The sequence below is a fragment of the Pongo pygmaeus genome, chromosome 1 (genome assembly GCF_028885625.2).
Source record: "Pongo pygmaeus isolate AG05252 chromosome 1, NHGRI_mPonPyg2-v2.0_pri, whole genome shotgun sequence".
Lineage (NCBI taxonomy): Eukaryota > Metazoa > Chordata > Mammalia > Primates > Hominidae > Pongo > Pongo pygmaeus.
The window spans coordinates 214,705,493-214,721,577 of record NC_072373.2 but is presented as its reverse complement, the minus strand read 5'-3'; the positions used below and the strand labels follow the sequence as shown (position 1 = coordinate 214,721,577).

General features: G+C 43.4%; 1 protein-coding gene across 1 annotated transcript in view; it reads right to left on the bottom strand.

Annotated features, from left to right (window-relative positions):
* Positions 1-16,085, bottom strand: part of FBXO42 (F-box protein 42) — a 107,875-nt gene that overhangs the window by 61,251 nt on the left and 30,539 nt on the right. Inside the window, exon 2 of the mRNA XM_054436448.2 lies at positions 8,391-8,657. Coding sequence (XP_054292423.1) covers positions 8,391-8,640 — 250 coding nt within the window. The 5' untranslated portion in view covers positions 8,641-8,657. The remainder of the gene's footprint in view (positions 1-8,390; positions 8,658-16,085) is intronic.

Here is a 16,085-nt window from a genome sequence, read left to right as displayed (position 1 = left end):
AGTGATTCTCCTGCCTCAGCCTCCTCAGTAGCTGGGATTACAGACATGCATCACCACGCCCAGCTAATTTTTGTATTTTTAGTAGAGACAGGGTTTCACCATGGTGGCCAGGCTGGTCTCGAACTTCCCACTTCAGGTGATCCACCAGCCTAAGCCTCCCAAGTGTTGGGATTACAGGTGTGAGCTACCGTGCCCAACCAGGAAAAGTTTTTTAAAAGATGAGAGGCCAGGCGCAGTGGCTCACACCTGTAATCCCAGTGCTTTAGGAAGCCAAGGCAGGATAGCTTGAAGCCAGGAGTTTGAGACCAGCCCGGGCAACATAGCAAGACCCCGTTTCTCTGCAAAGAATTTAAAAATTAGCCAGGCATGGTGGTCTGCACTTGTAGTCCTAGCTACTTGGGAGGCAGAGTAGGGAGGATCACTTGTGCCCAGGAGTTCAAGGCAGCAGCGATCATGCCTATGATCATGCCATGCCACTGCACTCTGGCCTAGGCAAGACAGTGAGACCCTGTCTTAAAAAACAAGCAAAAAAAAAAAGACAAACATATAACAATGGAGAGGAATTGATTATGGAATCATAACCTGTCTTGGTCCTAGAGCTAATAAGCAAGGTTGCAGGATACAAGATTAGCATACAACAATGAACAAGTAGAATTTGAAATTAAAACACACAATCCATATACATTCGCACCAAAAAATGAAATATAACAAAATACATACAAAATCTATATGAGGAAACCCACAAAATTATGATGAAAGAAATCAAAGAACTAAATAAAGAGACAGTCCATGTTCATGGATAGGATAAGAAGACTCAATATTGTCAACATGTCAGTTCTTCCCAACTTGATCTATAGATTCAATGCAATCCTAGTCAAAACCCCAGCAAATTATTTTGTGAATATCGACAAACTGTTTCTATAGTTTATGTGGAGAAGCACAAGACCCAGAATAGCCAAGAAAACATGGAAGGAGAAGAACAAAGTCAGAAGACTGATAGCACCTGACTTCAAGACTTACTATAAAAGCTACAGTAATCAAGACAGTGTGGTATTTGCAAATAATAGACAAATAAATCAATGGAACAGAATAGAGAGCCAAGAAATAGACCCATACAAATACAGTCCATTCATTTTTTTTAAATAGAGGTGCGGTCTCATTATATTGTCCAGACTGGTCTCAAACTCCTGAGCTCAAGCATTCCTCCCATCTCAGCCTCTCAAAGTGTTGGAATTACAGGCGTGAGCCACTGTGTCCAGACTTCACTGATCTTTGACAAAGAAGCAAAAGTAATGCAATGCAGAAAAGACAGCCTTTTGCCAGGCTCAGTGGTGTATGCCTGTGGTCCTAGCTACACGAGAAGCAAGGCAGGAGGATTGCTTGAGCCCAGGAGTTCAAGGCTGTAGTTCGAGGCTGTAGTGCACAATGATCCCACTTGTGAACAGCCATTGAATTTCAGCCTGGGAAACACAGTAAGACCCCATCTCTCTCTCTCTCTTTTTTTTTTTTCTTGAGACTGGGTCTCACTCTGTCACCTAGGATGGAGTGCAGTGGCACGATCTCTGTTCACCGCAATCTCTGCCTCCTGAGCACAAGGGATCCTTCCACCTCAGCCTCCGAGTAGCTGAGACTACAGGCACACACCACCGCACTCAGCTAATTTCTGTTTTTTTGTTTGTTTGTTTTCATAGAGATGGGGGTTGGCCATGTTCTCAGGCTGGGAGACCCCATCTCTGTTGTTTTTTTTTTGGTTTTTTTTTTTTTTTTTGAGGAGTCTCACTTTGTTGCCCAGGCTGGAGTGCAGTGGCGCAATGTCAGCTGACTGCAACCTCCACCTCCCAGGTTCAAATGACTCCCCTGCCTCAGGTTCCCAAGTAGCTGAGATTACAGGCATGTGCCACCATGCCTAGCTAATTTTGCATTTTCAGTAGAGATGGGGTTTCACCATGTTGGCCAGGCTGGTCTCAAACTCCTGATCTCAAGTGATCTGCCCACCTTGGCCGCCCAAAATGCTGGGATTACAGGCGTGAGCCACCATGCCTGGCCAGGAGACCCCATCTCTTTTTTTTTTTTTTTTTAATTTTTTTTTTGAGACGGGGTGTCACTCTGTCACCTAGGCTGGAGTGCTGTGGCGCAATCTTGGCTTACTGCAACCTCCAACTCCCGGGTTCAAGCGATTCTCCTGCCTCAGCCTTCCAAGTAGCTGAGATTACAGGCACGCGCCACCATGCCCAGCTAATTTTTTTTTTTTTTTTTGTATTTTTAGTAGAGATGGGGTTTCACCATGTTGGCCAGGATGGTCTCAATCTCTTGACCTCATGATCCACCTGCCTTGGCCTCCCAAAGTGCTGGGATTATAGGCATGAGCCACCACGCCTGGCCAACCCCATCTCTTTAAGAAAAAAAACCTTTTCCAAAAATGATGCTGAAATAAATTAAAATCTACATGCAAGAAAACGAATCTAGACATCTTTTACGAAAACGAACTAAAAATCAATCACAATCCTAAATGTAAAACATAAAACTCCTTGAAGGCAACAGGAGAAAATCTAGATGACCTTGACTTTGGGGATGACTTTTTATACACAACACCAAAGGCATGATCCATGAAAGTAAGAATGGCCAGGCGTGGTAGCTCACGCCTGTAATCCCAACACTTTGGGAGGCCAAGATGGGAAGATAACTTGAGCCCAGGAGTTCAAGACCAGCCTGGGCAACACAGGGAGACCCTGTCTCAACAAAGTATTTTTTAAAACATTAGCCGGGTGTGGCCGGGTGCAGTGGCTCACACCTGTAATCCCAGCATTTTGGGAGGCCGAGGTGGGTGATCAGTTGAAGTCAGGAGTTTGAGACCAGCCTGGTCAACATGGTAAAACCTACTCTACTAAAAAAGGTTTTGTCCCTACTAAAAACAAAAATTGGCCGGGCGCAGTGGTTCACGCCTGTAATCCCAGCATTTTGGGAGGCCGAGGCGGGCAGATCACAAGGTCAGGAGATCGAGACCATCCTGGTTAACATGGTGAAACCCCGTCTCTACTAAAAATTCAAAAAATTAGCTGGGTGTGGTGGCGGAGGCCTGTAGTCCCAGCTACTCGGGAGGCTGAGGCAGGAGAATGGCGTGAACCTGGGACAGGAGCTTGCAGTGAGCCGAGATCACACCACTGCACTCCAGCCTGGGCAACAGAGCAAGACTCCATCTCAAAAAAAAAAAAAAAAAAAAAAAAGAAAATTAGCCGGGCGTAGTAGCATGCACCTGTAATCCCAGCTACTTGGGAGGTGGAAGCAGCATTCCTTGAACCCAGGAGGTGGAGGTTGCAATGGGCCGAGATTGAGCCACTGCACTCCAGCCTGGGTGATGGGTGATGGAGTGAGATTCCATCTGAAAAAAAAAGAAAAAAAAATTAGCTGGGTATGGTGGCATGTGCTTGTAGTGCCAGCTACTTGGGAAGCTGAAATCGGAGGATTGCTTGAGCCTGGGAGATCGAGGCTGCAGTGAGCCCTGATCACACCACTAGACTCCAGCGTGGGTGACAAAGCAAGACCTTATCCCCTCCCCAAAATAACTGATAAGCCAGAAGTCATTAAAACTAAAAGTTTCTGCTCTGTGAAAAATACTGTCAAGGAAATGAGAAGATAAGCCAGACTGAGAGAAAATATTTGCAAAAGACATATCTGGTAAAAGACAGTTAAATAGAATATCCAAAGAACTCTTAAAACTCAACAATATTAGGGCCAGGCACAGTGGCTCACATCTGTAATCCCAGCACTTTGGGAGGATGAGGCAGGTGGATCACTTGACGTCAGGAGTTTCAGACCAGCCTGGCCAACACAGTGAAACCCTGTATCTGCTAAAAATACAAAAATTACCCGGAAATCGCTTGAACCCAGAAGGTGGAGGTTGCAGTGAGCCAATATCGTGCCACTACACTCCAGCCTGGGCAACAGAGCGGGCCTCCATCTCAAAACAAACAAACAAACAAACAAAAAAACTCAACATTAATAAACAAACAACCCAATTAAAAAATGGGTCAAGGCCGGGAGCGGTGGCTCACGCCTGTAATCCCAACACTTTGGGAGGCCAAGGCGGGCGAATCATGAGGTCAGGAGATCGAGACCATCCTGGCTAACAAGGTGAAACCCTGTCTCTACTAAAAATACAAAAAATTAGCCGGGCATGGTGGCAGGCGCCTGTAGTCCCAGCTACTTGGGAGGCTGAGGCAGGAGAATGGCGTGAACGCAGGAGGCGGAGCTTGCAGTGAGCCGAGATCGCGCCCCTGCACTCCAGCCTGGGCGACAGAGAGAGACTCCGTCTCACAAAAAAAAAAAAAAAAAAAAAAAAAAGGGTCAAAGGCCTGGCATGGTGGCTCATAATCCCAGGACTTTAGCAGGCCCAGGTGGTAAGATCGCTTGAGCCCAAGAGTTCAGGACCAGCCTGAGCAACACAGTGAGACCCCATCTCTACTAAAATAAATAAATAAATACAAAAATTAGCTGGGTGTGGTGGTATACACCTGTAGTCCCAGCTACTTGGAAGGCTGAGGCGAGAGGATTGCTTGAGCCCAGGAAGTCGAGGCCGCAATGAGCTATGATCATACCACTGTGCTCCAACATGGGTGACAGAGCAACATCTTGTCTCAAAAAAATATATATTTTTAATATATTTATGTATATTTTATCTATACATAATATATAAATATTATATATAAGTAGATAAATATCATATATAAAAATATATATTTATATATAAATCATATATACACGTATATATAAAATAAAAAATGGGTCAAAGACCTGAAACAGACACTTCACCGAAGAAGGTATGTGGATAACACATAAGCGCATGAAAATATGCTCCATATCATTTGTCATCAGGGAAATGCAAATTAAAATGAGATACCACTACACATCTGTGAGAATTATGAAAATCCCAACTTCTACTACAAATGCTGGTGAGAATGTGGAGCAAAAGGAACTCTCATTCACTGCTAGTGGGAGTACAAAATGGTTTAGCCACTTAAAACATTTTGACAGTTCTTTACAAAACTAACGATGCTCTTACCATACGATCCAGCAATTGTGCACCTTGGTATTTATTTACCCAAAGGAGCTGAAAACTTTTGTCCACAGAAAAACCTGCACATGGATGCTTACACCAGCTTTATTAATAACTGTAAAATCTTGGAAGCAATCAAGATGCCCTTTCAGTAAGTGAGTGGGTAAACAAACTGTGGTGCATCTAGACAATGAAATATTACTCAGCACTAACAAAAAAAAGAGCTAAGAAATCATGAAAAGAAAGGAGGAAGCCAGGCACGGTGGCTCACACCTATAATCCCAGCACTTTTGGAAGCTGAGGCAGGAAAATCATTTGAGCTTAGGAGTTTGACACCAGTCTAGGTAACAGCAAGATCCTGTCTCTATAAACATTTTTTTAAAAAATTACACAGGCATGGGGGTGCACACCTGTGGTCCCAGCTATTCTGGTGGCTGAGGTGGGAAGATCACTTGAGCCCGGGGGGCGGAGGTTGCAGTGAGCCAAAGTCGCACCAATGCACTCCAGCCTGGGCAACAGAGCATGACCCTGTCTCAAAAAATAAGGAGGAAACGTAAATGCAAATATTACTAAGTGAAAGAAACCAATCGGAAAAGGCTATATACTGTATGATTCCAATTATATGACCGTCTAGAAAAGGCAAAACTATGGAGACAGTAAAAAAATCAGTGATTGCCAGTGGTTGGTGGAAGGAAAGGATAAACAGAGAGAGTATATAGGATTTTTAGGGCAGTGAAGCTATTATGATATTATAACAGTGGATATGTGTCATTATACATTCATCCAAACCCATAGAATGCACAACACCAAGCATGAATATTAATGTAAACTATGGAATTTGGGATAATAACAATGTTTCAGTACAGGTTCATCAATTGTAACACATGTACCACTCTGATAGGGGATGTTGATAATGGGAGAGGCTATACATGTGTCAGGGTAGGGGATATATGAGAAATCGGTTTTGTTTTGTTTTTTTTTTTTGAGACGGAATCTCGCTCTGTCATCCAGACTCGAGTGCAGTGGCTCGATCTTGGCGCACTGCAACCTCTGCCTCCCAGGTTTGAACGTTTCTCCTGCCTCAGCCTCCCGAGTAGCTAGGACTACAGGCACCCACCACCATGCCTGGCTAATTTTTGTATTTTCAGTAGAGATGAGGTTTCACCATGTTGACCAGGCTGGTCTTGAACTCCTGACCTCAAGCGATCCGCCCACGTCGGCCTCCCAATGTGCTGGCATTACAGGTGTGTTCCACTGTGTCCGCTCAGAGGAATTTGTTTCTCCTGCTCAATTTTGCTGTGAACCTAAAAGTGCTCTTTAAAAAAAAGTCTATTAAAATTAAAAACAAACAAACAAAACTATCTCGTTAGTGACTTCTGCCAGAAAGATCGATCTGAGACTGTGAGTACTAGGGTAGGGTTCTTCTCTAAATAAAAATAAAAAAAGAAAGAAAAGAAGAAAGAGAGAGAGAGGGAGGGAGAGAGAAAGAAAGAAAGAGAAAAAGAAAGAAGGAAAGAAAGAAAGGCGAGAGAAAAGAAACAAAACCAAAATAAGACTGCCAAAGAAAACCTAAGGATAAATTCATATATTTGATTAAATCACAGTCCCCTACCTGTGGTTTTCCTCCCTTTATTTGAGAAGTGAAACCTTGTATTTCCACATTGCAGGGAGCCAATCTCTCCTGAAGAGCCCATCAACTCAGAATATAGAAGCAGGCTGTGTGTGCCAGTATTAGCAGTTATAATCAAATGAGCACAGGGCCCACAGAGCAGTTTCAATACAGCTGGTTCTTAGCCCTCTAGGTGGACTTTGGGAGTTGACAAGGACTCCCTTCCCCATGAGAACCACCTTGATGCAAGGAAAACATTTTAAAACGGATTGATTTTGATCTAAAGATTGTTCTCTGTTATATCTCTGGCTGCCTTGTTCCCCCAGGAAAGAATACATCGAGACAACCCTCGCTTGATAAAAAATTACTCCACTTGATTGATCATCTACAAACAAACAATGGGCCCTTTCCACTTAAGTTGCAATGAAGCCACTGCCTGCTTTCTGCTAATTAAAAATACAGCATGTCTAGCCACCTAAACATTTAGCAAAAAGTTGAAATCTTGATTAGGAAAAGGATGAAAAAAGGACCAGAGTCTTGCTCTGTCGCCCAGGCTGGAGTCCAGTGGTGTGATCTTGGCTCACTGCAACCTCTGCCTCCTGGGTTCAAGCAATTCTCTTGCCTCAGCCTCCTGAGTAGCTGCGATTATAGGCGCCCACCACCACACCCGGTTAATTTTTGTATTTTTAGTAGAGATAGGGTTTCACCATGTTGGCCAGGCTGGTCTCGAACTTGACCTCAGGTGATCCACCTGCCTTGGCCTTGCAAAGTGCTGGGATTACTGGCGTGAGCCACTGCACCCGGCCAAGAAACATATTTTAAAAAGTAAAAGATGTATATAGGGTCTTTGCTGTTTAGAGATAAAATCAAGTGACAAATGTTTTCAAGAAAGGACAGTTGCTAAAAGTAGCTACTCAGAGACAATCTGTAGCCTTAATAAGAGCATGGACTTTAAAGCCAGATCGCCTGAATGTGAATCTTTAATCCTGCATTTACTATCCGTGTAAATAAGTTAACTGTGCTTCACTCAGTTCTGTCATCTATAAAATGCAGGATGTTCTAGTCAGGGTTTGCTGTGAGAATGCAGAGCAGTTACAATAGTGCTTGACATGTGATAAAAGCTATGTTCACGTTGGCTATTACTATTATCCCATATCCATTTCTATTTTGCCCTTTCAAGAACAATACAATTAATCCACTTGGGAGGCCGAGGCGGATGGATCACGAGGTCAGGAGATCGAGACTATTCTGGCTAACACAGTGAAACCCCGTCTCTACTAAAAATACAAAAAATCAGCCAGGCGTGGTGGCAGGCACCTGTAGTCCCAGCTACTCTGGAGGCTGAGGCAGGTGAATAGCGTGAACCCGGGAGGCAGAGCTTGCAGTGAGCCGAGATGAGGCCACTGCACTCCAGCCTGGGTGACAGAGTGAGACTCCGTCTGAAAAAAAAAAAAAAGAAAAGAACAATACAATTAACCAGATCAACTCTAAGAATATGAAGCTTTTAAAAAGAATCCTCATTTTAAAAAGCAAATGGGATTAGATACTTTAGTATTCAAGCTGTTCATTAAACTAACCAGGGTAAGAAAGAAAACCAGGTAGTATGGTCTAATGCTAGATTTTATAACCATAATACATTTAAGGGAGGAAAAAAACTAAATTTGGAGTCTAAAAATAAATCAGTGAAATTTGAAATCAATAAATAAACCTTTCTCCTATCCACAGTACCTTTGATAAGTCGATACCACTGTTTGCAGACAAGGGCCGCAGTTTTGTGTTCCTGATACGGTGAGAGAAAGGACAGGATATACTCCAAAACCTCTTCTGGCAGCTCCGACATGGACCTATTATGTCTAGTCTCCTCGGCCTCCAATACTGGGTGGGGCTCCTCATCTTGCTCCATTGTCCCTTCCAGCACAGTTTCTTCCTGGTCCACAGCCATGAAACTGTCATCTTCACTGTCCGAGGAGCTGGCCATGACATTCCACTCAACAGCTGTAATAGGTAAAACACAAATATCAGTATTCCACTGAAAGCAGCTCAAAAACAATTCGGGCATGCACATCCAAGCTCTTCATAATTTCATTTCCACCCTCAGTGTGAAATCTGCTCTTCAGCACTTTCCAACACCATTTGTGAGCCACCTTAATTCGACAGGTACCCCTCAAATACCAAGCCCATCCCCAAAAGCTTTTGATTACATTTTTTCTCTTCACTGAAAACCAGAGTGGCAGCCAAGTTCTGGTATAACCATAAACCAGAAAACTTGTTCTCCAACAATTCCTCTAACTCAAGGATCTGACTGACCGACAGCAAAGGGAAGAGCAACTAGCCTCCTTGGCCAGTAACAATGATCTAAGACCTCAAACTTTGAAGGAAAAACTAACTCTGGGTCCTGCAAAGAGTAATAACATTCTGAGAATATGGGTTAAGAAATAACAGTTTTTTGACCAGGCACGGTGGCTCAAACCTGTAATCCCAGCACTTTGGGAGACCAAGGTGGGCGGATCACCTGAAGTTGGGAGTTTGAGACCAGCCTGACCAACATGGAGAAACCCCGTCTCTACTAAAAACTGAAAATTAGCCGGGCATGGTGGCACATGCCTGTAATCCCAGCTACTTGGGAGGCTGAGGCAGGAGAATCACTTGAACCTGGGAGGCAGAGTTGCGGTGAGCCGAGATCGTGCCACTGCACTCCAGCCTGGGCAACAAGAGCAAACCTCCAACTCAAAAAAAAAAAAAAGAAAGAAAAGAAAGAACAGTTTTTCTAAGCTTTTACGCAAGACGATTCACTTAACCTTTTTCCTGTTTGCCCGGAGAATACTTGCCAGCAGTGCCTGCGACTGCAGTGTTTACCCTGAGATAACTTTGCCACAATGTATCTCTTTTGTTATTGTTTTCACATTGCTCTAGTACATCAACTTTAGAAACAAAAGACATCATTCTATTTATAGCATTCTGTTTTTAATAGTGGTTATTTCCATTTACAAAATATAGTAATTCTTGGTTGGGTGCAGTGGCTGACACCTGTAGTCCCAGCACTTTGGGATTCTGAGGCCGGCAGATCACCTTACGTCAGGAGTTCGAGACCAGCGTGGGCAACATGGTGGAACCCCATCTCTACTAAAATACAAAAATCAGCCAGGTGTAGTGGCGCATGCCTGTAATCCCAGCTACTCAGGAGGCTGAGGCAGGAAAATCGCTTGAACCTGGGAGACAGAGGTTGCAGTGAGCCAAGATTGTGCCACTGCACTCCAGCCTGGGCCACAGAGAAAGACTCTCAAAAAAAAAAAAAAAAAAAAAAAAGAAGATAGTAAACGTTCCAAGAATAGGCTTCACTTGCTAAAATACCAAATACAAGGCAGTATTTACAATAGAAAATATGAATCATTAAGAGATCCAGGCAGTAAAAAACTAGAAGAACATGAATGTCTATCAACAAAAGAACAAATAAATTGTGGTACATTCGCCATGAAATATTATAGAGCAAAGAACCACAGGTTACATACATATAAATAAATCTCTCAAACATAAGGTTAAGCAAAAGAAGATAGAAGGCCGGATGCGGTGGCTCATGCCTGTAATCCCAACACTTTGGGAGGCTGAGGCAGGCAGATCACCTGAGGTCAGGAGTTCAAAACCAGCCTGGCCAACATGGTGAAACTCCATCTCTACTAAAAATGCAAAAATTAGCTGGGCGTGGTTGCATATGCCTGTAGTCCCAGCTACTAGGAAGGTTGAGAATCACTTGAACCCGGGAGGCGGAGGTTGCAGTGAGCCGAGATCACTCCACTGCACTCCAGCCTGGGCAATAGAGTGAGATCGTCTCAACAAACAAACAAACAAAAATCCAAAACTTAGCCAGGCTTGGTGATGCACATGCCTGTAATACCAGTTACTTGGGAGGATGAGGCAGGAGAATCACTTGAACCTGGGAGGCAGAGGTTGCAGTTAGCCAAGACTGGGCCACTGCACTCCAGCCTAGACAATACAACGAGACTCCATCTCAAACAAACAAACAAACAAACAAACAGAAGACAGAAGAATGGGCAGGCACAGTGGCTCATGCCTATAATCCCAACACTTTAGTAAGCCAAAACAGGAGGATCATTTGAGGTCAGGAATTTGAGACCAGCCTGGGCAACAAAGTGAGACACCATCTCTACAAAAAAATAATTAACCGGGTGTAGTGGCACACATCTGTGGTCCCAGCTACCCAGGAGGCTGAGCAGGAGAATCACTTGAGCCCAAGAGTTTGAGGCTACAGGAAGCCATGACCACACCACTGGACTCCAGCCTGGGCAACCGAGTTAGACCGTGTCTCGAAGAAAAAAAAAAAAAGAAGAAGAAGAATATATACTATACGATTACAATTATATCAAGTTCAAAACGAGGCAAAATTTATGCTGTTAAAAGTGAGGTATCTGAGGTACTAGTAAAGTTCTGTTTCCTGATTGGGTACTGGTTACACAGATGTTTTTTGTTTGTGAAAAATTTACTGAGCTGAATACTCACACACTTCTCTAAAGTTTGTCAAAATACTGGCTGGGTGCAGTGGCTCATGCCTGTAATCCCAGAACTTTGGGAGGCCGAGGCGGGTGGATCACCTGAGGTTAGGAGTTCGAGACCAGCATGGCCAGCATGGTGAAACCCTGTCTCTACTAAAAACACAAAAATTAGTTGGGTGTGGTGGCACATGTCTGTAATCCCAGCTACTCGGGAGGCTGAGGCAGGAGAATCGCTTGAACCCAGGAGGCAGAGGTTGCAGTGAGCCGAGGTCGCTCCACTGCACTCCAGCCTGGGCGACAGAACAAGACTCCATCTTAAATAAATAAATAAAGTTTGCCAAAATAAGCCATTATCAGCAGTTACTTCTAGTGGGAATATTATTAATAATTATAAAAATGTCTTGCTTCTGCTTATCTGTATTTCCTAAATTTTCTACAAAGAAAACATACACACAGAGGCAGGCATCTCATTTATACTCCTATGACATTATACACAAAGTCTGAGGTAAAACCAGTAAAATGAAAGAAATAGGGTGTTTTATGTAAGAACTGTATTGCAGATTAGATTCTCCAGGTAGCAGATGCTAGACAGAATTCAGAATGAAAAAAGTTTAATGGGAAGTAACTTCTGGAAGAAGTGCAGAAGCAGCAGGATTGAGCAAGAGGAGCCATCAGACCACAACGCAGACCTGACAAAGCCTGTCCAGAGAGCTCGGGAGCAAAGACGGCCACTCAGGGGAATCTAGTACTGGGCAGAAAGGGCAAGGCTCTAAATCACTGCTTCGCTCAACCACTGGCAGAAGGCTCCAAAGCTGAGGCAGACCCTAAAGGAGCTAACAGCTTCAGCTGGCCTCCTTACAGACGGACAGTAAGTCCTTTTGAAGGGCTAATTTTATTATTTTTTAATACATTTATTTCCCTTACTGAACACACTCTACCCAGACCATTTACTATGCCACCCCACTTTACAAATTTCCAGCATTCCCTCTAGCACTGATGAAAGGAAGAATAAGAACGGTCTTCTCTTCCCAGTTCTTCCCAAAATTGGGAAAAGCTGGATTTGCGGGGAGTGGGGAAGGAAATGAAGAGTAATCTCGAAATATACTTTGGGGCTTTGAGAAAGATCTGAAATGTTCCAAAAAGAGACACAGAGGGGACAGCAGAGAACAGAAACCTCCTACCTCATCTCTACCACTGCAGTAATTCAGGCACTAATTATGGGTAACATCTTTTAAAACTGGAAGAATCACATTAAGGAAAATGAAAACATGAACTCATAAAATTGCTTCCAAGGTAATTTACCTACCAAACTGGCTGAAAGCTTATGATACTGCAAATGTGTCCTAGCAAAGTGGCTATTAGAATCTTAGTGATAATCAGCAAATTGGTGGCTACTTGGAAGGACTGGGAGTGGCTTAAGTCCACCTGGTGGTGTGGGGGAAAGGCAGTGACAGTGAGAAAGAAGCAATTCCCTTCATTCCCCAAAAGCAGAGAAGAGTATTATAATGGGTTTCCTGAAAATTGTATTAGAAAAAGGATCCTAGGCCAGGTATGGTGGCTCACACCTGTAATCCCAGCACTTCGGGAAGCTGAGGCAGGTGGATCACGAGCTCAGGAGTTCGAGACCAGCCTGGCCAATATGGTGAAACCCTGTCTCTACTAAAAATACAAAAATTAGCCGGGCATGGTGCCGTGCACCTGTAGTCCCAGCTACTCGGGAGGCTAAGGCGGGAGAATCACTTGAACCTGGGAGGCAGAGGATGCAGTGAGCCAAGATTGCACCACTGCCCTCCAGCCTGGGCGACAGAGTGAGACTCCATCTTAAAAAAAAAAAGAAAAAGAAAAAGAAAAAGGATCCTAGATAGTTAGGCCTCTTTCCATGCTCATGTGGGTAAGGTGTTTTTCAACATGACTGACTCACTAGAGGGAGGCCTTTCAAACAACAGAGACCTCCATTTCCAGCCCAAATTCCTATCCTAAAATGTACAGTCGCCGAGCATGATGGCTCACGCCTGTAATCCCAGCACTCTGGGAGGCCAAGGTGAGCAGATCACCTGAGGTCAGGAGTTCAAGACCAGCCTGGCTAACATGGTGAAACCCCGTCTCCAAAAAACTAGCTGGGCGTGGTGGCACATGCCTGTAATCCCAGCTACTCGGGAGGCTGAGGCAGGAGAATCGCTTGAACTGGAGAGGTGGAGGTTGCAGTAAGCCGAAATCATGCCACCGCACTCTAGCCTGGGCAACAAGAGCAAACTCCATCTCAAAAAAAAAAAAAAAAAAAAAAAAAAAAAAATCAAACCATGCCTTTTATTACTGGAAAAAATATCACTTCCCATGGTCCCTCTTACTTGTTCCCTTGTATATTATCATTTCCTACTGGCTAACTTCCCTGATTTATTAACTTTCATATATATTTTTTGTTTTATTATTATTTTTTTGAGATAGGGTCTCACTCTGTCACCCAGGCTGGAGTGAAGTGGCGTGATCTCAGCTCACTGCAACCTCTGTCTCCCAGGTTCAAGTGATTCTCCCACCTCAGCCTACCAAGTAGCTGGCGCGCGCCACCATGCCCAGCTAATTTTTTTTTTTTTTTTTTTTTTTGAGATGGGAGTCTCGCTCTGTGCCCCAGGCTGGAGTGCAGTGGCATGATCAAATTTTTGTATTTTTGGTAGAAACAGGGTTTCACCATGTTAGCCAGGCTGGTCTCAAACTCCTGACCTCAAGTAATCTACCATGCCCAGCCTAACTTTCTTATATTTTTAACCTCCACTCAGCTCTAAAATTCACCAAGGAAAAGAGCCCAAAGAAATGGATTCCTTGAGTTTGGCTGCATGGTTGATATTTAAATTAAATAGTTGCTCCCTTGAACAACATTTTGACAGACTATAAGCCTAAGGTCTGTTGCAGAACAAAATGAATCAATGGAGGCTGCAAAAGTTTATTTACATTACTATTTTTCCCAATCAGAATAAATTTGATTCAATAAAACAACTCACTCTTTCCAAATTGTCTTAAAATACAATAGCAAGCCAACATAAAGAGACTTATACTGCTGTAATAGCCAATGTTAAGCAATTTCCACCACTCAACTGTTACACCCTCCACAAAAACATCAAACCCCATACCTTTGAGGGCATGTTTGCTAACCTGGCCCTAGGCACAGATGCCAAGGATAACACACATGGGTGAGCTCAGATGCAATTCCTCTGTAATTACATGCCCAACACCAATTTGCATAGCCCTTCTTTTTCACTTCCATGATTAGGTAATAAAATCATCACTCATATTCCCCCAAGGATATAGAGGCATTTTGAAACTCTGAGTTTTTCTTGTTTTCATGCCAAAAGAAGCCCTACAAACTTTTCACATGTAAGCATACTAACTCAATGAATGTAGTTTTCATGAAACTGTTTAAAAGAAGTCCTTCTCACCCTCCACATTTGTGTTAGACCTTCTCAGCTTCCCCAACGTGACTGAATGAATGTACTGGAATCTGAACTCCTTGGGGGCAGGACCATTGGCCTAGGCATCTTTGTCTTCTTAGCACTAGAAATTCAAATGAGTGTAAGGTTTATTGACATGTCTACTCAGAATACCTTTGTGCTGAGCTCGCAAGGGTTTTTTTTTTTTTTTTTTTTTTTTAAAGATAGGGTTCTGCTCTGTCGCCCAGGCTGGAGTACAGTGGCACAATTATAGTTCACTGCAGCCTTGAACTCCTAGGCTCAAGTGATCCTCCTGTCCCAATGTTCCAAAGTGCTGGGAATACAGGTATAAATCACTGTGCCCAGTCGTTATTTTATAATAAAAATTACATCATTAGGCCAGGCGTGGTGGCTCACGCCTGTAATCCCAGCAATCTGGGAGTCCGAGGTGGGTGGATCACCTGAGGACAGGAGCTCGAGACCAGCCTAGCCAACATGGCAAAACCCCGTCTCTACTAAAAATACAAAAAATTAGTCAGGCGTGGTGGCAGGCGCCTGTAATCCCAGCTACTTGGGACATGTAAAAAAAATTACATCATTAGTATATCCAGAAAATGGTAGATCCTACTTTTATATGTTACTAGATGTTGTCAAAAAATTTTATTGGTCAGAATTAATACAAATCTCTGGTTTATGGAATTTCGTACCTTTTAAGGTGTATATACTGGCCTGAGTCTGCTGCCAGAGAGGAAACTACTTATTTGGCCCAGTAGTATCTTTTTCTTCTGAAAAACTACTATACTAGGCTAGGCGCAATGGCTCACGCCTGTAATCCCAGCACTTTGGGAGGCCGAGGTAGGTGGATCACGAGGTCAAGAGTTCAAGACCAGCCTGACCAACATGGGGAAACCCCATCTCTACTAAAAATACAAAAATTAGCCGGGCATGGGGGCGCATGCCTGTAATCCCAGCAGGAGGCTGAGGCAGGAGAATTGCTTGAACCTGGGAGGCAGAGGTTGCAGTGAGCTGAGATCGCACCACTGTACTCCAGCCTGGGCAACAGAGCGAGACTCTTGTCTCAAAAAATAAAAAAATTTTTAAAAATTAAAAAAAAAAACCCTATGCTACATCCAACTAAATACAAATCAGTTTCTAAAGTCCGAGTGCCTTACCCTTCTGAGGTATAAATTAAGGTTAAGATTTTGAGACTGGAAGATGTGGCCACTGTTTCTAGCTTTAATGCTGTGAAACCTAGCATAAGTCACACAGAGTAAGAAACAAAAACCTCCTTAAGTAATGAAAGTTCCCCACTTACTTCAGGAAGATTTTGTAAAGATAGTAGATATCAAGAAACTACTCTGAATTCATTGGAGAAAATCCGTAACCTAGAAAGAATCAACTCAAAAGAATTTCAACATGGGAATGAAACTGCTATGCATTTAAAAGCCATTGCCAGATTTGAGGGCAATATTTGATTAGTATTTTGCCTTTGG